General features: G+C 43.4%; 1 protein-coding gene across 3 annotated transcripts in view; it reads left to right on the forward strand.

The window, feature by feature from the left end:
* ILDR2 (immunoglobulin like domain containing receptor 2) overlaps positions 1-18,237 on the forward strand; it is a 62,950-nt gene that overhangs the window by 23,350 nt on the left and 21,363 nt on the right. For 2 of the 3 annotated variants that reach the window (XM_037506560.2, XM_054693506.1), the window contains exons 4-5: positions 14,081-14,137; positions 17,154-17,300. In XM_037506560.2, coding sequence (XP_037362457.1) covers positions 14,081-14,137; positions 17,154-17,300 — 204 coding nt within the window. The remainder of the gene's footprint in view (positions 1-14,080; positions 14,138-17,153; positions 17,301-18,237) is intronic. The other variant, XM_054693505.1, reaches the window with a different exon arrangement.

Below are 18,237 nucleotides of genomic sequence, written 5' to 3' on the forward strand. Positions count from 1 at the left end.
TTAATTACCCAAAGGAAACTGGCACTTGTACAAAAAAAGACATAAGATCTGAGATGCTCAAAAAGCAATAAATGTCCACCATAGTGTTACACTACATTACTACATCTACCACTCATTAATATATACCTATAATAATTTGTAGCTTATACACTTACTCCATAGTAACCTGGTAAGGTAAGAGAGATGGCATTGTTTTCCTAATGAGCAAATTGATGTTCGAGTTTTTTTCCCAGTGAAAAAATGATATTGAGGATCAAACGCAAGTGCTTTGATTCCTGCCCTCATCTCTTTCATCGACACCACACCACTTGTCTATATTAAGAAGCCACAGAATGCTCCCCTGCACAAGCAGTGCTATTAAAAATGTGACTGCTGCTTGAGGCCATGGGTAATGATTTTTACTTGTCCTAGATTTGCTTTAGCATTTCACTGTAGTCAGTGAAACCGCCTATAACCATTGACCCAGCCTGCACAGTTGATGTGGGCATCATTGTTCTTGTCTTGATTGCCCATCTCCCCATGAGCATAACCCATTCCTCCCCGCCGCCCACCTACATCTGAACCATTTACAAATCACTATAGCTGCTTCTCTCAAAGGTTTCCAAAATATCCAAAGACATGTGATTCCCAGGAATGGAAGGACAAGCACTGCTTCAACATCAAACACAAAAACTATACTGAATATGCTTTCATCTCTTTTTGATGATTCAGAAGGTAAAGTCATTCTGAAGTTGGAAATGCACAGTGTTTTGGATGCTTTGACATGACAGTGACAGGTATCTTGGAAATATTTAGACAGACATTTGGGATCGTAGGGCCCTACCAGCAGACAATCACAGAAGGAGGGAGTGTCCAGAAATCTGCCACCCTGAGATTAGACACTGGTCTAGGATCAGTGGCAAGGACAGGCTGTTTATAACCTGGAACCGTGCCACTGTTTGGATTGGAATACAGTTCCCTCAGGCAGCTCCAGCTGGCAGGAAAGGGACTTCACCGTTCAGGAAGACTCCAGTAGGGAAGTTATTATTTTAAGATCTAAAAGCAGCTCGCCTTGGCCAAACTTGTTTCTGTGCGCAATATGAGCGCCTGACCCTTTCTTCTTTTTTTTTTTTTTTTTTTAATTTTTTTTTTAAAGATTTATTTATTTATACAAGCACTGAGTACAGTCAGAAGCACGGGAGGGTGAGAGAATTCACCAGAGCCAGAGCGGGGAGCAGAGCAGGCAGAAGGACCGAAGTACACTGCTGAGGGGAGCAGCGGGCGGCAGGAGAGGTCTGCACGCCATATGGGACCCTCCTCCGGTGGCCAGGGAGCAGCCGGGGATCGAACCAGCGCTGCAGAGGCTGCGGGCAGCTTCGCAACCCAGTGCTCAACCTCTGCGCCACCGGGGAGGCCCTGACCCTTTCTTCTTGATGTCCCAAGGAGAGTTTGTTTTTTGATGGACTTCAAGTAGGAAAAGGAGAGAAATGGCCCAGTGGAAATACTCCTGCTTCTGGACTAAGAATAGAATAAGAGAACATGAGCCAAGGCATGTTTAGATTAAAGCTAAGGAAGACTTTCCCAATGGTCAATAACAGTCTTTAGAATTTTTGGTTGGTTGAAGGAAGTCACAGCAACTCCATTTCTCTTGAACTTTCAACATGGAACAGGTTCTCCTCTCTAGGATGTTTGGATGAATGAGATGGCTTTCAGAGTCCTTTCTCTGATTTGACTTTATTTAAAAGACCCAGAGGTTGCAGAAGTAATTCTCTATATAGGGTGGTGTCTCAAATGCTAACGTTTTGTTTTAATATTCTTTCTCCTTCAGAAAAATTGAAACATACTTAGTAAAAAAAAAGTCTCAAACAAAGCAGAAGAATACAAAAGGAGAAAGTATCTCCTAAAAGTTCACTATCCAGAACTAATGGTTGTAGTCTTTTGAATGCAACTTTTAAATTATTTTTATTCCCAGGGGGAGAGACTCAAACTAGCTTAGGGGAACTATTTGGTTTAGGTAGCCAAAAAGTTCAGGGTATTCCTAGCTTCAAGTTTGGCCAATTCCTTTCTTTAGATTATGTTTTAAAGAATCTATATCTGGGCCTCCCTGGTGGCACAGGCGGTTGAGTGCTGCACTGTGAAGCTGTTCTCAGCCTCTGCAGCGCGGCTTCGATCCCGGCCAGTGGGCAAGAATCCCACATGGGGCGGCAAACCTCTCCTGCCTCCCCCGCTGCTCCCCTCAGCAGTGTATTTTGTCAGTCTGCCTGTTCTGTTCCCCTCTCTGTCTCTGGTGAATCCTCTCACCCTCCCACGCATCTGGCCTGTACCCCAGCTCTTGTATAAATAAAATAACTTTTTTTTAAAAAAAAGAATCTATATCTTCTCTTCTCTGTTCTAACTTCTTCTCAGGCAGGCTTTTTCCACTTGGGGCTCCCCTGAGATGGCTCTAGGAGGTCCAGGCTTCCATGGTCAGTAGCACCTTCCATCTCCCTAGTTTACAGAAAAAAGTCCTGTTGTAGGGAAGTAGGCTATGTGTTGGGAGTTAGGAGGCTTAGTACAGTTGACCTTGAAGAACACAGATTTGAACTCCATTGGTCAACTGACTCATGAGTTCTTTTCAATAAATATAGTTGGTCCTTCATATCCCTACGTTCCAAATTCATGGATTCAAACTAAATGTTGATTGACTGAATTGGAAGATGTGTAAGTGAAGATACAGAGGACCTACTATATGGGACTCAAGCATCCAGGGGTTGGGTATCTGTGAAGGGGGTGTGTGTCTTGAAACCAACCCCAGGGACAAGTGTGTCCCCCAAAAGTTATACATGGAATTTCAACTGTGGGGGTTGTCAGCAACTGTGACTCCTGCATGATTCAAGTCAGCTGTATACAACTAACCCCAACTGAACAATATGAATTAAAAGGAAAAGGAGTAGCCTCCTAATGGGGAAATTAGACAGTTGTTTCCAAATGAAGAAAAGAATACCAGGCAGGCAAAACCACTCTTAATCTTTTGTGGAATTCATCAATTTCTGCTTTTTTTTAATAGACCAAATGTTATGCTATTCTATGCCAAAAATAGGATCTCTCCCAGCAGGTCCTTATGAGTAGGTGCTAACGGGGATTGATTCTTCCCTGTGAAGGTAATACCACATTACCTTTGTTTTCCTGCCATGCTTCTATTTTTTTCTTCTTTCCCCTCCTGTGATTTACCCAGTACAGCATGTATTACCTAGTCAAGAGGTCAAGGAATAGGCATGCATGCATTTTGTTTGTTTTAAATCAAGCTATTTACAGTCTGTGCCTGAAAATGTTATTTTGGTGTAAAATAAACCTTTCTGCCCACTAGTATTAAAAAGCCATTAAGAATGAAAATAAGAAATCAGGGAAATCTTGGGAGAGGACATCTCAGAACTTGCAACTGACTTTAGGAGTCTGTGATGGGAGCATGTTTTTAAGGCTGGGCAGAAATGCTCTAGCATCCCACACCCACACCCCACCCCCTTGTCAACGCTACCTCAATTGGAATCTGGTCATTCCCCAGCCTTCAAGACTTTACAGTTGAGAAAGGCTACTTGTTGCCAAGGTGCCCCTCCCCCTCCTCTTCCTCCTTGAGCCTTAGCGTGCTGCTAACCAAGGAGATTTGCCGATTTAGAAAGGGCTTCAGCTCGGAGAGTTCCCATGGCAACTGCCTCCTTGGAGGTCTTTGTTTCCTGCTAAAACTTTGATCTCCAAGAGTGGCTGCTGCTGTTTCTCTCAAAGATTTACAAACAGTGGAAGAGGGGGAAAGAATTGGGAGAGAAGAAAGAAAAAGTTTACTCCTGGCAGAAGGGAGAAAAGGAATTAATTACAGATCCTCACTCTAGCCATAAATCTGGGGTTTTGTCATTGGAACGTCTGATTTGGTCTGTGTCCACGTTTTCATCTGTAGATTCAATTATGCTTCAGATGCGTTGGCCTTACATGAAAGACTTCAAGTGTTGATTCTTCTGGGAGAGCAGAATCAACCTTTCAGTCTTCAGTAGACACCTGTACCTTCAAGTCTCTGGAAGAGCCAAGATAACCACACGAGAGCCCATGAAAGGAGAAACAGAAAACTAATGAGTGAGCTCTTTAGACCTCAGGTCATTGTTTAACTCCCAGGCCTCTCCTGTTCCTGCCCTGCTCTGACCTGAACATACCAAGATTCCTCTGTTGGTCTTGGTTTTGAGAAAAACGGGAGAAAATATGTCAAAGAGATGGAGAAGGAAGAACCAGAAAAGTTAGCGAGGCATCAACTACAACCTGATTCCAGTTAATGACTGTCAATAGCAGAAGTTCTACTGCCTGCGGGACAGAGGGTGTATGTGTTTTTCCCAAAGATGTGAGATCATGCCTTTTGCTCTTTGTGAGAAGCTACTATGGCCTTTGAACCTCTCTCTTGCTTAATCACAACCTTTCTCTTTCATAAGCACCCTGGAGTCAGTTTTGCTTGAGTGTGATTTATATTTAAATATAACTAGTGGTTTTGCATGCTATTGGGTTGTCGGAAAAATCATGACAGAAAAAATACATCATGACTTTTCTGACAACCCAATATATCTGTAACACAGTGAGGATACAAAATAAATGACACTCCCTTGTCCCTATAACCACTATCTTTTGGTGAAGATAAAAATTAGATTTCTGAAGCAATTAGAAAACAATGCAAACAAAGATTAAACCTATTTAATTTTAAACAGCTAGGCATTTAAAGGCGCACTTTAAAGTGTGCCTTTAAACGCCTAGGTATCTCTGCACAAGAAGGGACAATTTTGACCCCCAGGTGTCATTTGGCAATGTCTGGAGACAATTTTGGTTGTCACAATTTGTGGGGTGCTATGGCATCTAGTGGATAGAGGCCAAGGAAGCTGCTAAGCACCCTACAATGTACAGGAAAACTTTCCTCCCCTTGACAAAAAAAAATCATATAGCCCCAAATGTCAATAAAGCCAAGGTTGCAAAACCCTGCTCTTGACCAAAGGTCTGTCTGGATCCTGGATAAAGTTCCACTGTGAAGAGCATGCGCTTTGGAGTCCAACATTCCTGGACTCATATCTTGAATGAGTCAGTATGATGAGCCTTAGTTTCTTTATCTGTAAACTTGGAGGAGGAGTAATAAAAGTTACACAGTAGAATAGAAGGACCTATTGTGAGATTAAATGGCACATAACAATGAGAACTCAGTAAATGTTAGTTCCCTTCTCCCACCCCTTCCCATCCCCCATATCTATCGCCAGTGTATGTTTAACAATCTGAGGGAACCCAGTGTAGGGCATGATGCCTTCTGGAATTCCTGCTGGAGAGCTTATTTTCCTTTAGCCCACACGCCATAGGCAGAGGACTTAGTGAACCATCTGGGAATGGGAAATCCTATTTCCAACAGATTCATGTTTTCTCAGTGATATCTGTGCAGTGCCCTGTCAGTGGTGACCTTCAATAGCCTTGGGAATCTCCCTCTTGGAGCATTTCAGAACATTCTCTCCAGCATGCTATCTTTTGGTTGCTGTTGGATGCCCCATTTCTTAGTAAACCGTCCTTCATTAATTACAGGTATTTGCTGCCTATTCTAAATACAGGAATTAGGTAGCAGGCCATATAAGTCTGGAGAGGTTTGGGGAATACCTAACGCTTGAATTAGGATTGGGTGGCCCTGGGAAGACTTCAGATAGCATGACTTTATAATTTATCATCCAAACCAGTATACTCTTGAGAGCAAAAAGAGGAGACTATTAATAATTTATGCCCAGACAATGGGCATGAACTGGAACTGTGTAGATGGCCACAGAAGCCTCTCCTCTTGATTGAAGAAGAACCAGAGGACCTGAGGGAAAATCACCTGCTAAACTCTTGCTGGCATTTTATTCCTGGGGACCTGGGATGTGCACATTTCTGTCCATTTACTGAAACATGCAGAGACACAGCGCCGAGATGGTGGTTTGCAGTAATAGTTGTTCGCTGAAAACTCGGCGCTAAGATTTCTGAAGGGTGAAGGACTTGGGTTGTTAGGAGGACAAAAGGGGGCCTTTAAAGCACTGGCTCCCCATACCTAATCCCCAGCCCCCCAGTCCTGCGTTGTGACTGCCCCCCTCCCCCTCAGCCTTTATCCCGCCTGTTTCACTATTTTTGCTGCACTTGTTGCTTATCGCTGTGGGAGGAAACTCGGCTTCAATTAGTGTGCATTCCTGAAGCCTGCGGTTACCGTGGTTACCGGGGCGACAGCGGCCAGCAGCCGGGCAGCCGCCAATTCCATTGTCGTTGGTGGCCCGGGCTGCGCGTAAGGGAGGGGACGCGCCTTGGAGGGGGAGGCACCGAGAAATCCGCTCAGCCCTGGAAAGAAAGAATGGTAGCCCTTGAAAACTGGTCAGGGACAGTCGTTCCATTTTTCTCTAAAGCCAGCTGCCGCTATTCAAGTGTGCAGGCTTGTGTTCACACGGGGTAGTGTCTCCAATTTGGGGCTGGAATATGCCCTGGTCCAAGACCCTCACAGTGAGAGGGGGCCCGCTAGTCAGAGGGACTGGCCAGAAATTCTGACAATCCAAGACCTACCAAGCTTTGTGTACCTCTAGTCTGCTTGGGACCACCAGGGCTATTTTGGTTAAAAGCAGCCATTCTTGATTTCTGTCTTTGTATCTTGATACCTATGCCAGTCTGGTGGATGGAGTGCAGTGAATCACACTGGGAACCCAGAAACTCAATTTCCTCCTTCCATTAAATCCCACCCTTCCCCACATCATTTTGACATCAAATCTAGCTGTCTTCTGCATTTCATCTTTGGTCAAGTCAAACATGTTATATCACTAAGATTCTTTTGCATCCCTTCATTCTCCAGGGCCAGGGAGTTGGCTCATTTATAGCATTTTGCAAAGGCATCATTTTTATTATTATTTATTAGTTTGTAGCCGCATGGTGAATGCCTTTTTATTAGACCACCTATGTTATGGTGTGTTCAGTAATCATTTTCAGTTTGCAATTTTAAAAGGTGCTAGAATTTTCAACACTCTTCAATGTTTCCCTCATCCCTAAATTAATTGTAGAAGAGAGCGATAATGTCACAAATACAAATTGCAGGGTCACTCACTGCTAGAAGACTAGAAAGTGTTGCTGCACATTTCTAAATTAAGGATAAACAAATCTTGAAAGGGAAGGAGACATGGGAGGAAGTACTGGAATCTGGGTGAGTAGGTCCAGATTTTACTCTTGGTTCAATCATTAGTTAGCTATGTGACTTTGGATAAGATTCTTAATCTCTTTGAGCCTCAAGTTCCTGAAAAAAATGGGATAGGTGGTAAATTAGATCACCTCTGAAATCCTTTTTAACTTAACATCTGATTCTAGAATCCTATGTAAATGGAAGTTCAAGGCTATTGGCCAAGCTTATATAATCACTGCCCAAAATCACAGAGCATTTATTGACAGTTAATGACAGATGATTCAATACTAGTAACTTTACGGAGAAAATTCACTGTCAGAATTATTCACTATAATTTAAAGTAAGCTAAAACATAAATAATACAAAAAAGAAAAAGGACAAACATGAAATGCTTATAAATACATAGTTTATAAATATATATATATAAGAAAGGGAAGCTATCTCCACATTTGTGATGAATAATCATAAACTATAGACATTGAATGCATGGTTGCCATGGGAATACAGAATAAAAACTGGAATGTGTATGCCCTTGGGAAATTTCCCATCTACTTGGGATTCCAAATAGCCATAGAAACAACTTCATACTTAACGGGCCAGATAAAGGCATCTGCTCTCCTCAAAGACTGAGGAGAGAAACATTTTGGAAGGTTAGGAGCTGAGAGAACAGGGGGGTGGATACATCCTTAAAAATGGATCTAGGGCATTTCAGGAAAACTTGGAAGCGAGATGGAGCCCAGATGTGCATTAAACAGAAGAAAAAAGGGAACCTCAAGGAGCCGAGGAAGAAAGCATCCTTGATTGTCCCACACAGAAGGCTCATTTGTACAGTGTATCATCACACCCCAGGAGAACTCCCAAGTTGATAAGTTCAGAGAAGTGGAAATATTATACTGTCAGCAGTGTGAAATCATGAGGGCCAAGGAAGTATGTTTTTTCTCCATTTCACAAATGCAGTGAATATGTCTGTTGTCATCAAGTGGTTAAGTAGCAGGATCTGGAAACAAGTTTGTCCTAAATCCAGAACTTCTGTACCTTCCATTGCACTTTGAAGACATGGACTAATAATCGGAGCGTGGATTTAAGCTTAAGAGTAGAGACACACCAATATTTTTGGCTAAAATATTGTATTTCTGAAGTGACTACCTTCAAAATATGCTAGCATGGTGGTTTCCAATTTGTTGGGGTGAGGAGTGTGGCAGTATGTCTATACCCCTAGATGGCGTGGTGACATTTTGGGATGTTCCAATTGTTATAGGGCAGCAGCTCAGGTCCTCCTTTCCCCCTAACACAATGACTACAGGATGCTCCTGGTATTAAGCCCTGAATCAGGGGTAACTAAATATCCCCCATTACATAGAATAGTGCTGAATGAGTGACTGATTCCTTCATTTTCTTATTAAGAGCCTATTTCCATCTGGGATGGATACAAGTCACTAGAACAAACAGTGCATCAGAAGTCCAGCCAGAAGCCCAGCAAACCAAACAATGGGGGGATTTGCTCCAGGAAACACTGCAAGGTCCTGTGCTGCCAGGGAAGCCAAGCTCACAGCATTCCCTGCCCTGGAGGGGTTTGTGCCCTGCTTTCCGAGCAAATGTAAAGCAATCTTTGCAGGCTGGAGCAAAATGATTTAATGAAAGTGTGTAGTGGCCCTCAAAAGCACAGAGGAGGACACTTGTTCTTAGTGAGCATTCTTACAGGACTCTGTCAACAAATTTCAGAGTCTTGCAGGCTGTGTGTAGTAAGGATTTGAACAAAACAGGAGACTGAGAAGTGACTTAGCTGGTTATCTTCGTAAAGAAGGTAAGTAAATCCTGTCACAAAGGGTCTGGCCTACCAAGAAAAAAAGTATCAGAGCCTCGGGGAATGTCACTGGGACGTGATTTATTGTGAAATGTACAAGGATAATGCCATGAATACAAGCAAAATGGGAAACCAGGCAAGGACTTTGTCTCTGGGGAAGGACTCCAGCACCACATGGAAGCTGATGTCAAAAAACAGAAAAGTTAATGCAAAGCTAGAAACCCTGGATTTGGCAGGAAGAAAGTCCTTGACCTTTGTAAGTCTTATGAAACAGAAGCAGATAGCTAAAACTGAGTTCTTACACTTTTGGACAAGCTATATGGGCTTTGTGCCCCTCGAGTGTTGGGATGATGTCCTTGCTTCTCTCTGTCACCACCTGGCACAATGCATGTTTCTTTTTTGATTGAATGAATGAATGAATTGGAGACAGTCCAAAAGTGAGCTAGTTCTCAAGAATATGCACAAAAAGCTCAGCTGGGGATAACTTCAAGGTGGCAGGGGCAGCAAACAGCTGAAATAGGGAACGAGATAGGTCCAATCTCTAAGTTACTTTATTCACAATGCATGTTTCTATCCTGACCATTCAACCCAAAATATATGAACCTGTTCAACTTGGGAGTACTTGACAGTTTGGTATGAAAATGACATTGGGGTGTGTGTCTGTAAAAAGTATTAGTATGCCCGATTTGTTTGGCCTATTCATGTGGAAATTTCTTTAAAGTAATGGATTCTGCAAGGTTTGGGGAAAACTGTTTGAGTGCTTTCATGAAAACTGTGTTTTCTACTGATAGCTTGAGCTGGGGTTTGAAAAGAATAAATGTGGCCTTCTATTTGCAGGGTCTGCTTTCCATCCCTTTCTCAGATGTTAAAGTGACTTGTAATTGCCGCTCTTAAACTGAATCCTGGAAGAATGACGGTAATTCACAAGTGTTGGTAAAGCACTGCTAAAATCTAGAAAGTATTTACTTCAATTGTTCAGCCTCTCTAAGAGCAGACCTTCATAGGACATGAAAGAATAGAACAGGAAGAAAAGATAGAGCATTTCTAACTGGCAGTAGCATTTCTTAGAAATTGTTAAGCAAGAAGCTGGAAGCAAGATGATGTTCAGATATATAGGATGCCAGCATAAATCCACTTTTTAAACTGCCTTGAATCCCATTAAGATATAAATCACAGGGTAAAAGTCAGAGAGCTCTGCATGCTCACTAATAGTAGTATTAACTGCTCCCCCCAACACTCCTACTATGTTTTGAATTCTGAAGACATTTAGTTTCACCCAATTTACTGTTAAGAGTCTGTCACTGACAACACACTGGGGCTAACACTACACAGGTGCATTGTGGGAAACCTTCACCTTCTGAAGCAACAGCTATTGGCTATTGCTTTGGGGAGATGAGAAGCTTGGTCTTTCTGTTGGAGTGACAAGCTTTGTGGATCTCCTTTCCATATTGCTGGTACCACCCTTTCCTTATGTCAAAATTTTTAATTATATATGTAAGAAATTTAAAGTGTGTTCTTGTTCTTCCATGTTCTTCTATGAGCTCTCTCCGGAAATAAGAAGGGCCAACAATTTGATGTGTTATACTGTTGCTTTTAGGTTTTAATCTGAACACAAGTGCCTAGAGCTTATCTTCACTAGTATTCTGTGTGTAAAGCAGTGTCAGATGCCACCAAGGCATCCTAAACAGCCTATTGGCAAGTCTAACTTCTGTGTTTATCCACCCATAAATATGTCTGTGTTTCTACCCCTCTGTGGTCGCCAGTGCGTCATCTCTGGGTTCTATCCAGCTCATAGACATATTTTATATGGCTTGTCCATTTGATTAAAAAAAATCTATGAATTGATTTCCAATATTTGAAAATTAAGATGTTTTGCATGAAAATATGAGGATTGGCAAATGGACATAGGCGGACCAGCAACCCCGAAGACACACTCCTGTGGGTTACCTCTTGGCTAGAGGTGAATGGTCACAGCCCCTATAGGTACAGAGTGGCAGTCTGCTACATCGCCACTGTTCCTGTTATATTAGTTTTGGTCATCTGTGCTTATTTGTGTCACCTGTTGGTTCCTATAGACAGATTTGAGACCTACAAATGTTATAGATAAGGGTGACCTCGTAATTAATTTTCCAAACTGGAACACTTTGAGAGTTAAAAAAAAAAAACAAACACAAAAAACGGGATGCTCTTAATCATTACATCATGGCAGTAGGCATAAACCAGGACTGTCCCAGGCAAACCAAGATATATGGTCTCCATATTTATCATCCACTTCAATTGACTAAGGAAAAAATTGAGACCTAGAAGGAGGAAGAAAATAACTATAGTAATTACCTAGAAAACCCATGGCCAAGCCGCCCTAAATACCCTGACTCCCAGTCCACCATTTCTCCAAGATAATATGTTCAATATAACATGTACAAGCACTGTATATTCCTTGATGCGTGGACTTTTTAAAGTTAATAGTTGGGGGCCTCCCTGGTGGCTCAAGGGGTTAAGACACAGCACTTTGAGGCTATCCGCAGCCACTACAGCAGGAATTCGATCCCCAGCCAGGTAGCTGACCCACACGGCACAGCAGACCGCTCCTGTCTTGCGCACCGCTCCCCTCAGCAGTGTATTTTAGTCAGTCTGCCTGTTCTGCTCCCCACTCTGTCTCTGGTGACTCCTCTGGCCTGTACCCTCCCACACCTCTGGCCTGTACCCCAGTTCTTATGTGCATAAATAAATAAATCTTAAAAAAATAATAAAGTTAATAGTTTTCCCAGAAGCAATTTCCTGGGAAAATGTACAAATTGGTAGCTTATATCAATAACATTTGTATTACAAATATAATTAATGACCTGGGGGTTGGCACATCTAGAGATGTTTAAAGCATTGGTAGGCTTGAGAACTGGATGGTATGTGAGCCTTAGAGACCCTTTTAGCTGTTCCTGAAGACTTAGGCCAAAGATTGGTCTGAGAAGTTTCCTTCAGGGTGCCTTTTTCCAATGCCCCACTCTTCTCCCACTTGTCCTTCCAAGAGCACTTGCAAGCAGCAGATCATGCTTACTATTTCAGCTGTACAAGATGGAGGAACCAAAACCTAAAACAGAACTAGCTTACATCACCAACTCCATGCTTCCCTTCCCTTGGAAGGGAAGCCCAATTTTGCTGTGGAGATAATGCCAGGTATTCAGCCATTTAACTCTACTTGCTTAATTTGCTGTGACTCCATCTGTCTTATTCTTCCCTTGGAATGGATTCTGGTTCCAGTGAACTGTTCAGGTATGAGACCAATGCTCATACAGGAGGCATGACCAAGACACATTCACTACACGGGCCTTGTACGGTGAAGGAGAGCCAAGAAAATGTAAAGTGAGCCGGGGTCCCTTTTACCTGATCCCCTAATACCTTGCCCCTACACAGCACCCTCTAATGCCCTTGGGGAGCTGCTTTTTCCTTAACCTTTGTTAGAGCTGCTTTTCTATGGTGGTGGTGGGGGGGGGGTGGGGTTTGACAGAGAAGAGGACCAGTGACCAACCATGATCTTTAAACTCAAAACCTAAGCTACACATAGATAACTTTTTCTCTGACATACCCCTGCAAACTAACAGGAAAGCTGCTTTTCTTTTTTTTTTTTTTAAAGATGTTTTTATTTATACAAGAACCAGGGTACAGGCCAGATGTGTGGGAGGGTGAGAGGATTTACCAGAGACAGAATGGAGAGCAGAACAGGCAGATGAACCAAAAACATTGCTGAGGTGAGAAGCGGGCAAGACAGGAGAGGTCTGCCCTGTCATGTGGCTATCTCCCGGGTCGACCAAGATCGAACCCGCACTGCAGAGGCCACGGACAGCTTCACAGCACTACGCTCAACCACCTGTGCCACCAGTGAAGACGGAAAGCTTATTTTCTAAATGACCTAGATGCTTATGCATGAAACATACCCCACAGAGACTGCAACCTGTGGCTACTGGACTTTTGAAGTGTTAATATTTTGGCCATGGTGGTTTTAGTGAAAAATATTAGTAATTTCATTTGGGTTTTTCAAACTCTTTCGATGTAATTACTAGAAAAATTAAAATTACCTATTACTCACAAAATCTTTCTATTGTACAGTTCAATTGGAGAGGCCTAGGTCGCACGCATAAAGGAAAAAAGGTTCAGTTACACCCTTAGTACCACAGTCACCTTTTACCATCACAAGTCTGCTAGTTGTTTGGCATTTTGCTAGTTGTTTCCTAGTACAACTTTCTAGTTGGTTAGTAAGGCTTCAGAACAGTAGAGCTTATACAGAGGTATAAGAACTATCAGGGCCTTTACAGTTACCTTGATGTGGGAACATGGTAGAAGCATTCAAGAACTTCTTTCTCTAAATCAGGCTAATTTTTGGAAAGGCAAACCTCCTCCCTCACATCTTCCAGTGTTTTGATTCTTGCCAACTCTTTGGCCCTCAAAGCCCCCAAGGGGCACCTCCTCAACACCAGCCTTTATGCTTCTATGTCATATCATGCAGAAGGTACTTGGGCCCATGCAACACCAGCTGTGGGTGCCATATGGAAAAGCCATACCATATACATATGTGCATGGTATTTCTGAAGCCAAAAGAAATGTAGAACAGTGTGTAACTGATCTAGTGCTATCTTTCCCTAGCCCTTGAAAATTTTAATCATTGAAATATCTTTAAGCTATAAATAGAATCATGTGAGGAAATGAATCCATGTTAAAACCAAATATGTACTTTTGTTTTTATATGGCCCCAGGACTGTGTATGGATGTATGAAAATGTAGGTTGAACGTTTGGATACAGATGGGTTAGATTTTCCAATAAAATACGTGGAGAAGGATGAATACATGAGTGGAGATGGTGTGTGTCACTCTGCTCAAGCAGGGATTTTCATAGTGAAGCGGAGAGAGTCCTGGGTTTGCTTCCACCAAGTTCAGATGCAGAGGTCACTAAGATCGCTGCCAGAGATTGCGGGGAAGGTCATTCTCTTGAGTGAACCCAGCCTTGGCAATGTGCCGCTGCCTTCCATACCACAATGAGCATGAGCCATGGCCCACGGAGGAAGGCACCAGTGAGTCAGGCTTCAGGCATTGTTTTCTTTTGGAGTAACCTTTCCTTCTTTCCCTTCCACCTCTTCTAGGCAGGACAGGGCTGCTTGCTGATCTCTTGCCCAGTTTTGCTGTGGAGATAATGCCAGGTATTCAGCCATTTAACTCTACTTGCTTAATTTGCTGTGACTCCATCTGTCTTATTCTGCCCTTGTCACTAATTGCTCCTTTAATTATCTATATGTCTATATGTGTCTGTGGTCTTTTCCAGGATGACCTGAGACCATTGGAAGAGACTTGAAATTGTATTCCTTCTGTCACTAGGCCCTAAAAGAATAACGATAAACAAAAATAGGCTGAGAGGGGGATCCAGTCCCTCAGTGTCATGCATGCAAGCTCTCTGGCAATCTCCATGCCTGTCTAGGTATTTCAGCTGTACCCAGAAAACTATAAGTACCCTTAACAGAATCGTTATTTATCTGCATTCCTTATTCCCTGAGTTACATGTTCACAATGTTTACATACAGCCATGTAACTCTGAATTACCTTTTATAACTTTATCATAATATTTTTCAAACTTTATAAAAGCTATATAGCCCTCATTCCTTGAAAAGTATGGATTTATGGGGCACATCTTGGCCCCTCCCAGGTACCTTATACCTGGGAGTCATTCTTCTTTGTCCTTTTTTCCTAAAATAAACTTTTCTTTCTAAGACAAAAAAAAAAAGAAAGAAAAGTATGGATTTACAGATTTAAGTTGCTTTGCATACAACTTCAGGGACTTCTTGGGTCCCCTAAATCCCTGAGTTCCCTGGACCATATGTCAAAAACACCTCCCCAAATGCACACCTCTGCCTTTTTATGTGGCTTAGATTGGACACACCAGTGTAGACAAGCAGACGGTAGTTTGGCAGAGCACAGTAGTCACCTGAATGGAAGGAGTCTCAGAGAGAAATCCAAATGACCTATGGCAGAGGGCATATCCAAACTCAGGGAGTTGGAAAGGGTATGATTCAATCTTGCTTTGGAGGGTTTCTGCCAAAGGTTTAAGAACTGCCTAATAGTTGGGAACAACAAAGAGATACAGAAATATTCCTAGCCATTGATTTCATCTTGATTCAAGTTTTAAGAAGCATCCAGAATCTTCACAGTTGAACTTCACCAATTATTCTTTGATGAGTTCTCCTTGCCCTTTCCCATTAGTTGCCAGCCAGATGCAGACAGTCTTCTTATTGATGTTGGTCCCAAGGACACAGATAGAAACTACTTTGTGATCCTCTTGTCCAGAGTTCCATTTTATATATATATATGTATATATATATATTCATCACATACATACAGACACATGCACACACACACAATGTTACATTGCATTGTTTCAAACTAGATGTTGTATCTCCCAGTATCCCAAAAAAGAGTTACTGTACTTTTCACATTTGGTACTGGGGCGCCTGAATTTCCCTCCCACTGTACTCCTGGAATCCTTTCATAGAAAACGTTCTTTTGTTTCTCCAAGGACCTGCCAGTCCTCTTTTTTTTATAATTTAACTTTTAAATTAAATTTATTTATTTGTTCTTTTAAATGATGTAACATTAGGATCCTGCCCATCAGGTGTCTCCACCATTGTGCCCCCACCACCAAATTACCACTAGACCACCTGCCAATCTTTTATCCTTGAAGACCTGGTCCATGTTGTAGCTTAAACTCCACGTAGTGCTTCTCATTCTCACGGTTCTTATCTGTCTCAGGCTACATTATATTACTCTGTTATTGCTATTATCCCTGTTATTGCAGGGAGTCCTCAGCTCTCTTTTGTCCTGAGCAAAGAATGCCCTCCAGACTGTTCTAGCCAGGCACACCGCCTTCTCATTTCCTCACTGAGGGGAGGTGGACCTGCTGAATTTGAATGGATTTCAGATGCATGTGTGGAGGGATTTTCAGGAAACATATGTTGTTTGTTTTTCCTCTGAGGAAAGTATATTCTAAACAAAGGTCAAATAATTCTACCATTATCACAAAACTCTTTATATAGCAAAAATGCCAAATTCTCAAGCACCAACTGAATGTCCACTTAGTGGAAGGAATATTTAATAAACAAAACTCAAGAAACAACACTTACGTGAAGCTCATTGTGAAGGGAATTTGGGGCAGATAACTTTCAATCAAAATGAGTCACTTTAATCTTTCGACTTTTTAAAGGAAAGTGTGTCTCACTGTCATCTGTCCCCGGGCTCCCCCAGTGGGAAGTTGGGTCCTATAGCCAAGTCCCAAAATCATGACATATAGGCCAGTCACTGTAGAGCCACAGCCATTTTTATCTAAGCAAATGGAATGTTACTTTTTAATCTTTTGGGTGGGCAAATGAAGGTGAATTCCTGTTCAGTGCTGGCAGAACTTTGAAAACAGCAGATGTAGCCAGATATACGCACATCCACCCTGCCAGTCATGAAGCCATGAGCCCCTTTAGCCTTGGCACTGCTGGCTCACTAGCACGGTCACCCTGAGTGTGATCAACCAGACCACCCTTGGGACAGAGACAGTGTCTTCTCTATCTGAGACTGTCTCCGGTGTTTCCCAGTGGGGAAACACCCACTGTCTATAGTTGGGTATGCAGGCATAAGCAAAAGGCTTAATCTCAGCCCTGATGATGAATACAGGAAGGCGTTACAGGATGGCCACTTAAATATGCTTGGATTTGGACCAGGCAGACATCGAGAATTTTTTCTCAGGGTTACACTTTTGACTTACAGTCAAGATTAACTTGACTACAAAAGAGATATATTCCAGGACTCACCAGTTCAGAATCAAGCAAGCAAAACTCCCTTCCCCGCAGCCAGGAGTCCTGCTCTTGGCCTTCCTTGTCCTGACACTATAAAAGATTTGGTAAACCCTTTCCCTAAGAGGGGTCCCTGAAGCTCCCCCATTATGCTTTGTGTTCGTCATTATGTGAGCTCAGCATGACCCAGGGAACCTTCTTCCTTCTCCACGTCCAGCCCTGGGAAGTGTTCTGTGTTCTCACTCCAGAATTCCTCCTGAGTTTGGTGGGGGATGACAGGGAGGGCTCTGTGACAAGATGCTTCCTTCCCCGGGCCCCATGGGGTGAGCGTGCACCTGGCCTGCCTGTGGGCCACCTTGAGCGTGGATTTCTCTGTGCGTCCTTGCAGAGTGGGTATTTGTTGGCCTGGTGATCCTGGGAGTCTTTCTCTTCTTCGTCCTGGTGGGGATCTGCTGGTGCCAGTGCTGTCCTCACAGCTGCTGCTGCTACATCCGCTGTCCCTGCTGCCCGGAGTCCTGCTGCTGCCCTCAGGCCTGTGAGTACAGTCACCAATGGGAACAGACCCAGGGTTGAGAGAAACGTCCTCTCTGTCAGGCAGCTGTGTGCCCTGAGTCCCTCCCTTACCTTCGTCCTTCCCCAAAACTCAGTCATTCCAGACTCCTTCCTCTGCTCGGAGCCCCCAGCTCCCAGCAGTGACCATCCTGTCTGCCTTCTCACCCCCGTGCATCCCTCCATGTTTCTTATCCACACCTGTCACCCTGTACTTGGAATCCCCATGGACACTAGTGACGACAGGAAGGGCCAGTTCAGGATGGTGAGGTTGTGCAGTCAGGCTGTGCCCTCTCCTTGGGGGCATTCAGACTGGAGCCTCCATCTCTGGTCATGCCGTGCACAGGCAAGGAACCTGCCTTCTTTATAGCAGCATGTGCAAAATGTGCTTTTGGGGACCATCCAGCCACAGATGACTTTTATTTACTCCCATGACAAAATGGGCCACAGAGGCACTCGTCCTCACTTAGTGATTCACAGTTTTGCTTTACCGGCCAAGCCTGTAAGTGTTCAATTTGGCAAACCTGCCATGAGGCAAACACAGCTTGAAGGAAGGAGACACATATATGTCTTTGGTACCTTGAGTAGAGCGGTTGGCATGAGTCAGTGCTTTTGAGATCACAGAGCAGGGCCAGGTGCACGTCCACTGCCTGCTGGGCCTCTCTAGAAGAGGGCCAGGATCCTCCCAGAAGGGGTCCTGGGCAACCCGGGTGCCAGGCCTCCTCCAGAGGGGGAAGGCAGCCAACAGGCAATGTGGATAAGAGTGGGCTGCTGCTGTCACTGAGGCGGCTGCTGTGACAACTCCCAGAACCGCTTAATTACTCGGTTGCCAGGTACTAAACACTGTAATTCCGTATGTCGGTGCTTTTCAGCAGAGCTGGAGGAGTCCAAGAAAGTGGGGGAGAGTGGTTCTAATGAATCAA

Source organism: Talpa occidentalis, unplaced genomic scaffold (assembly GCF_014898055.3).
Source record: "Talpa occidentalis isolate TD23 unplaced genomic scaffold, MPIMG_talOcc4v2.1 talOcc4.12, whole genome shotgun sequence".
In the NCBI taxonomy this organism is placed as follows: domain Eukaryota; kingdom Metazoa; phylum Chordata; class Mammalia; order Eulipotyphla; family Talpidae; genus Talpa; species Talpa occidentalis.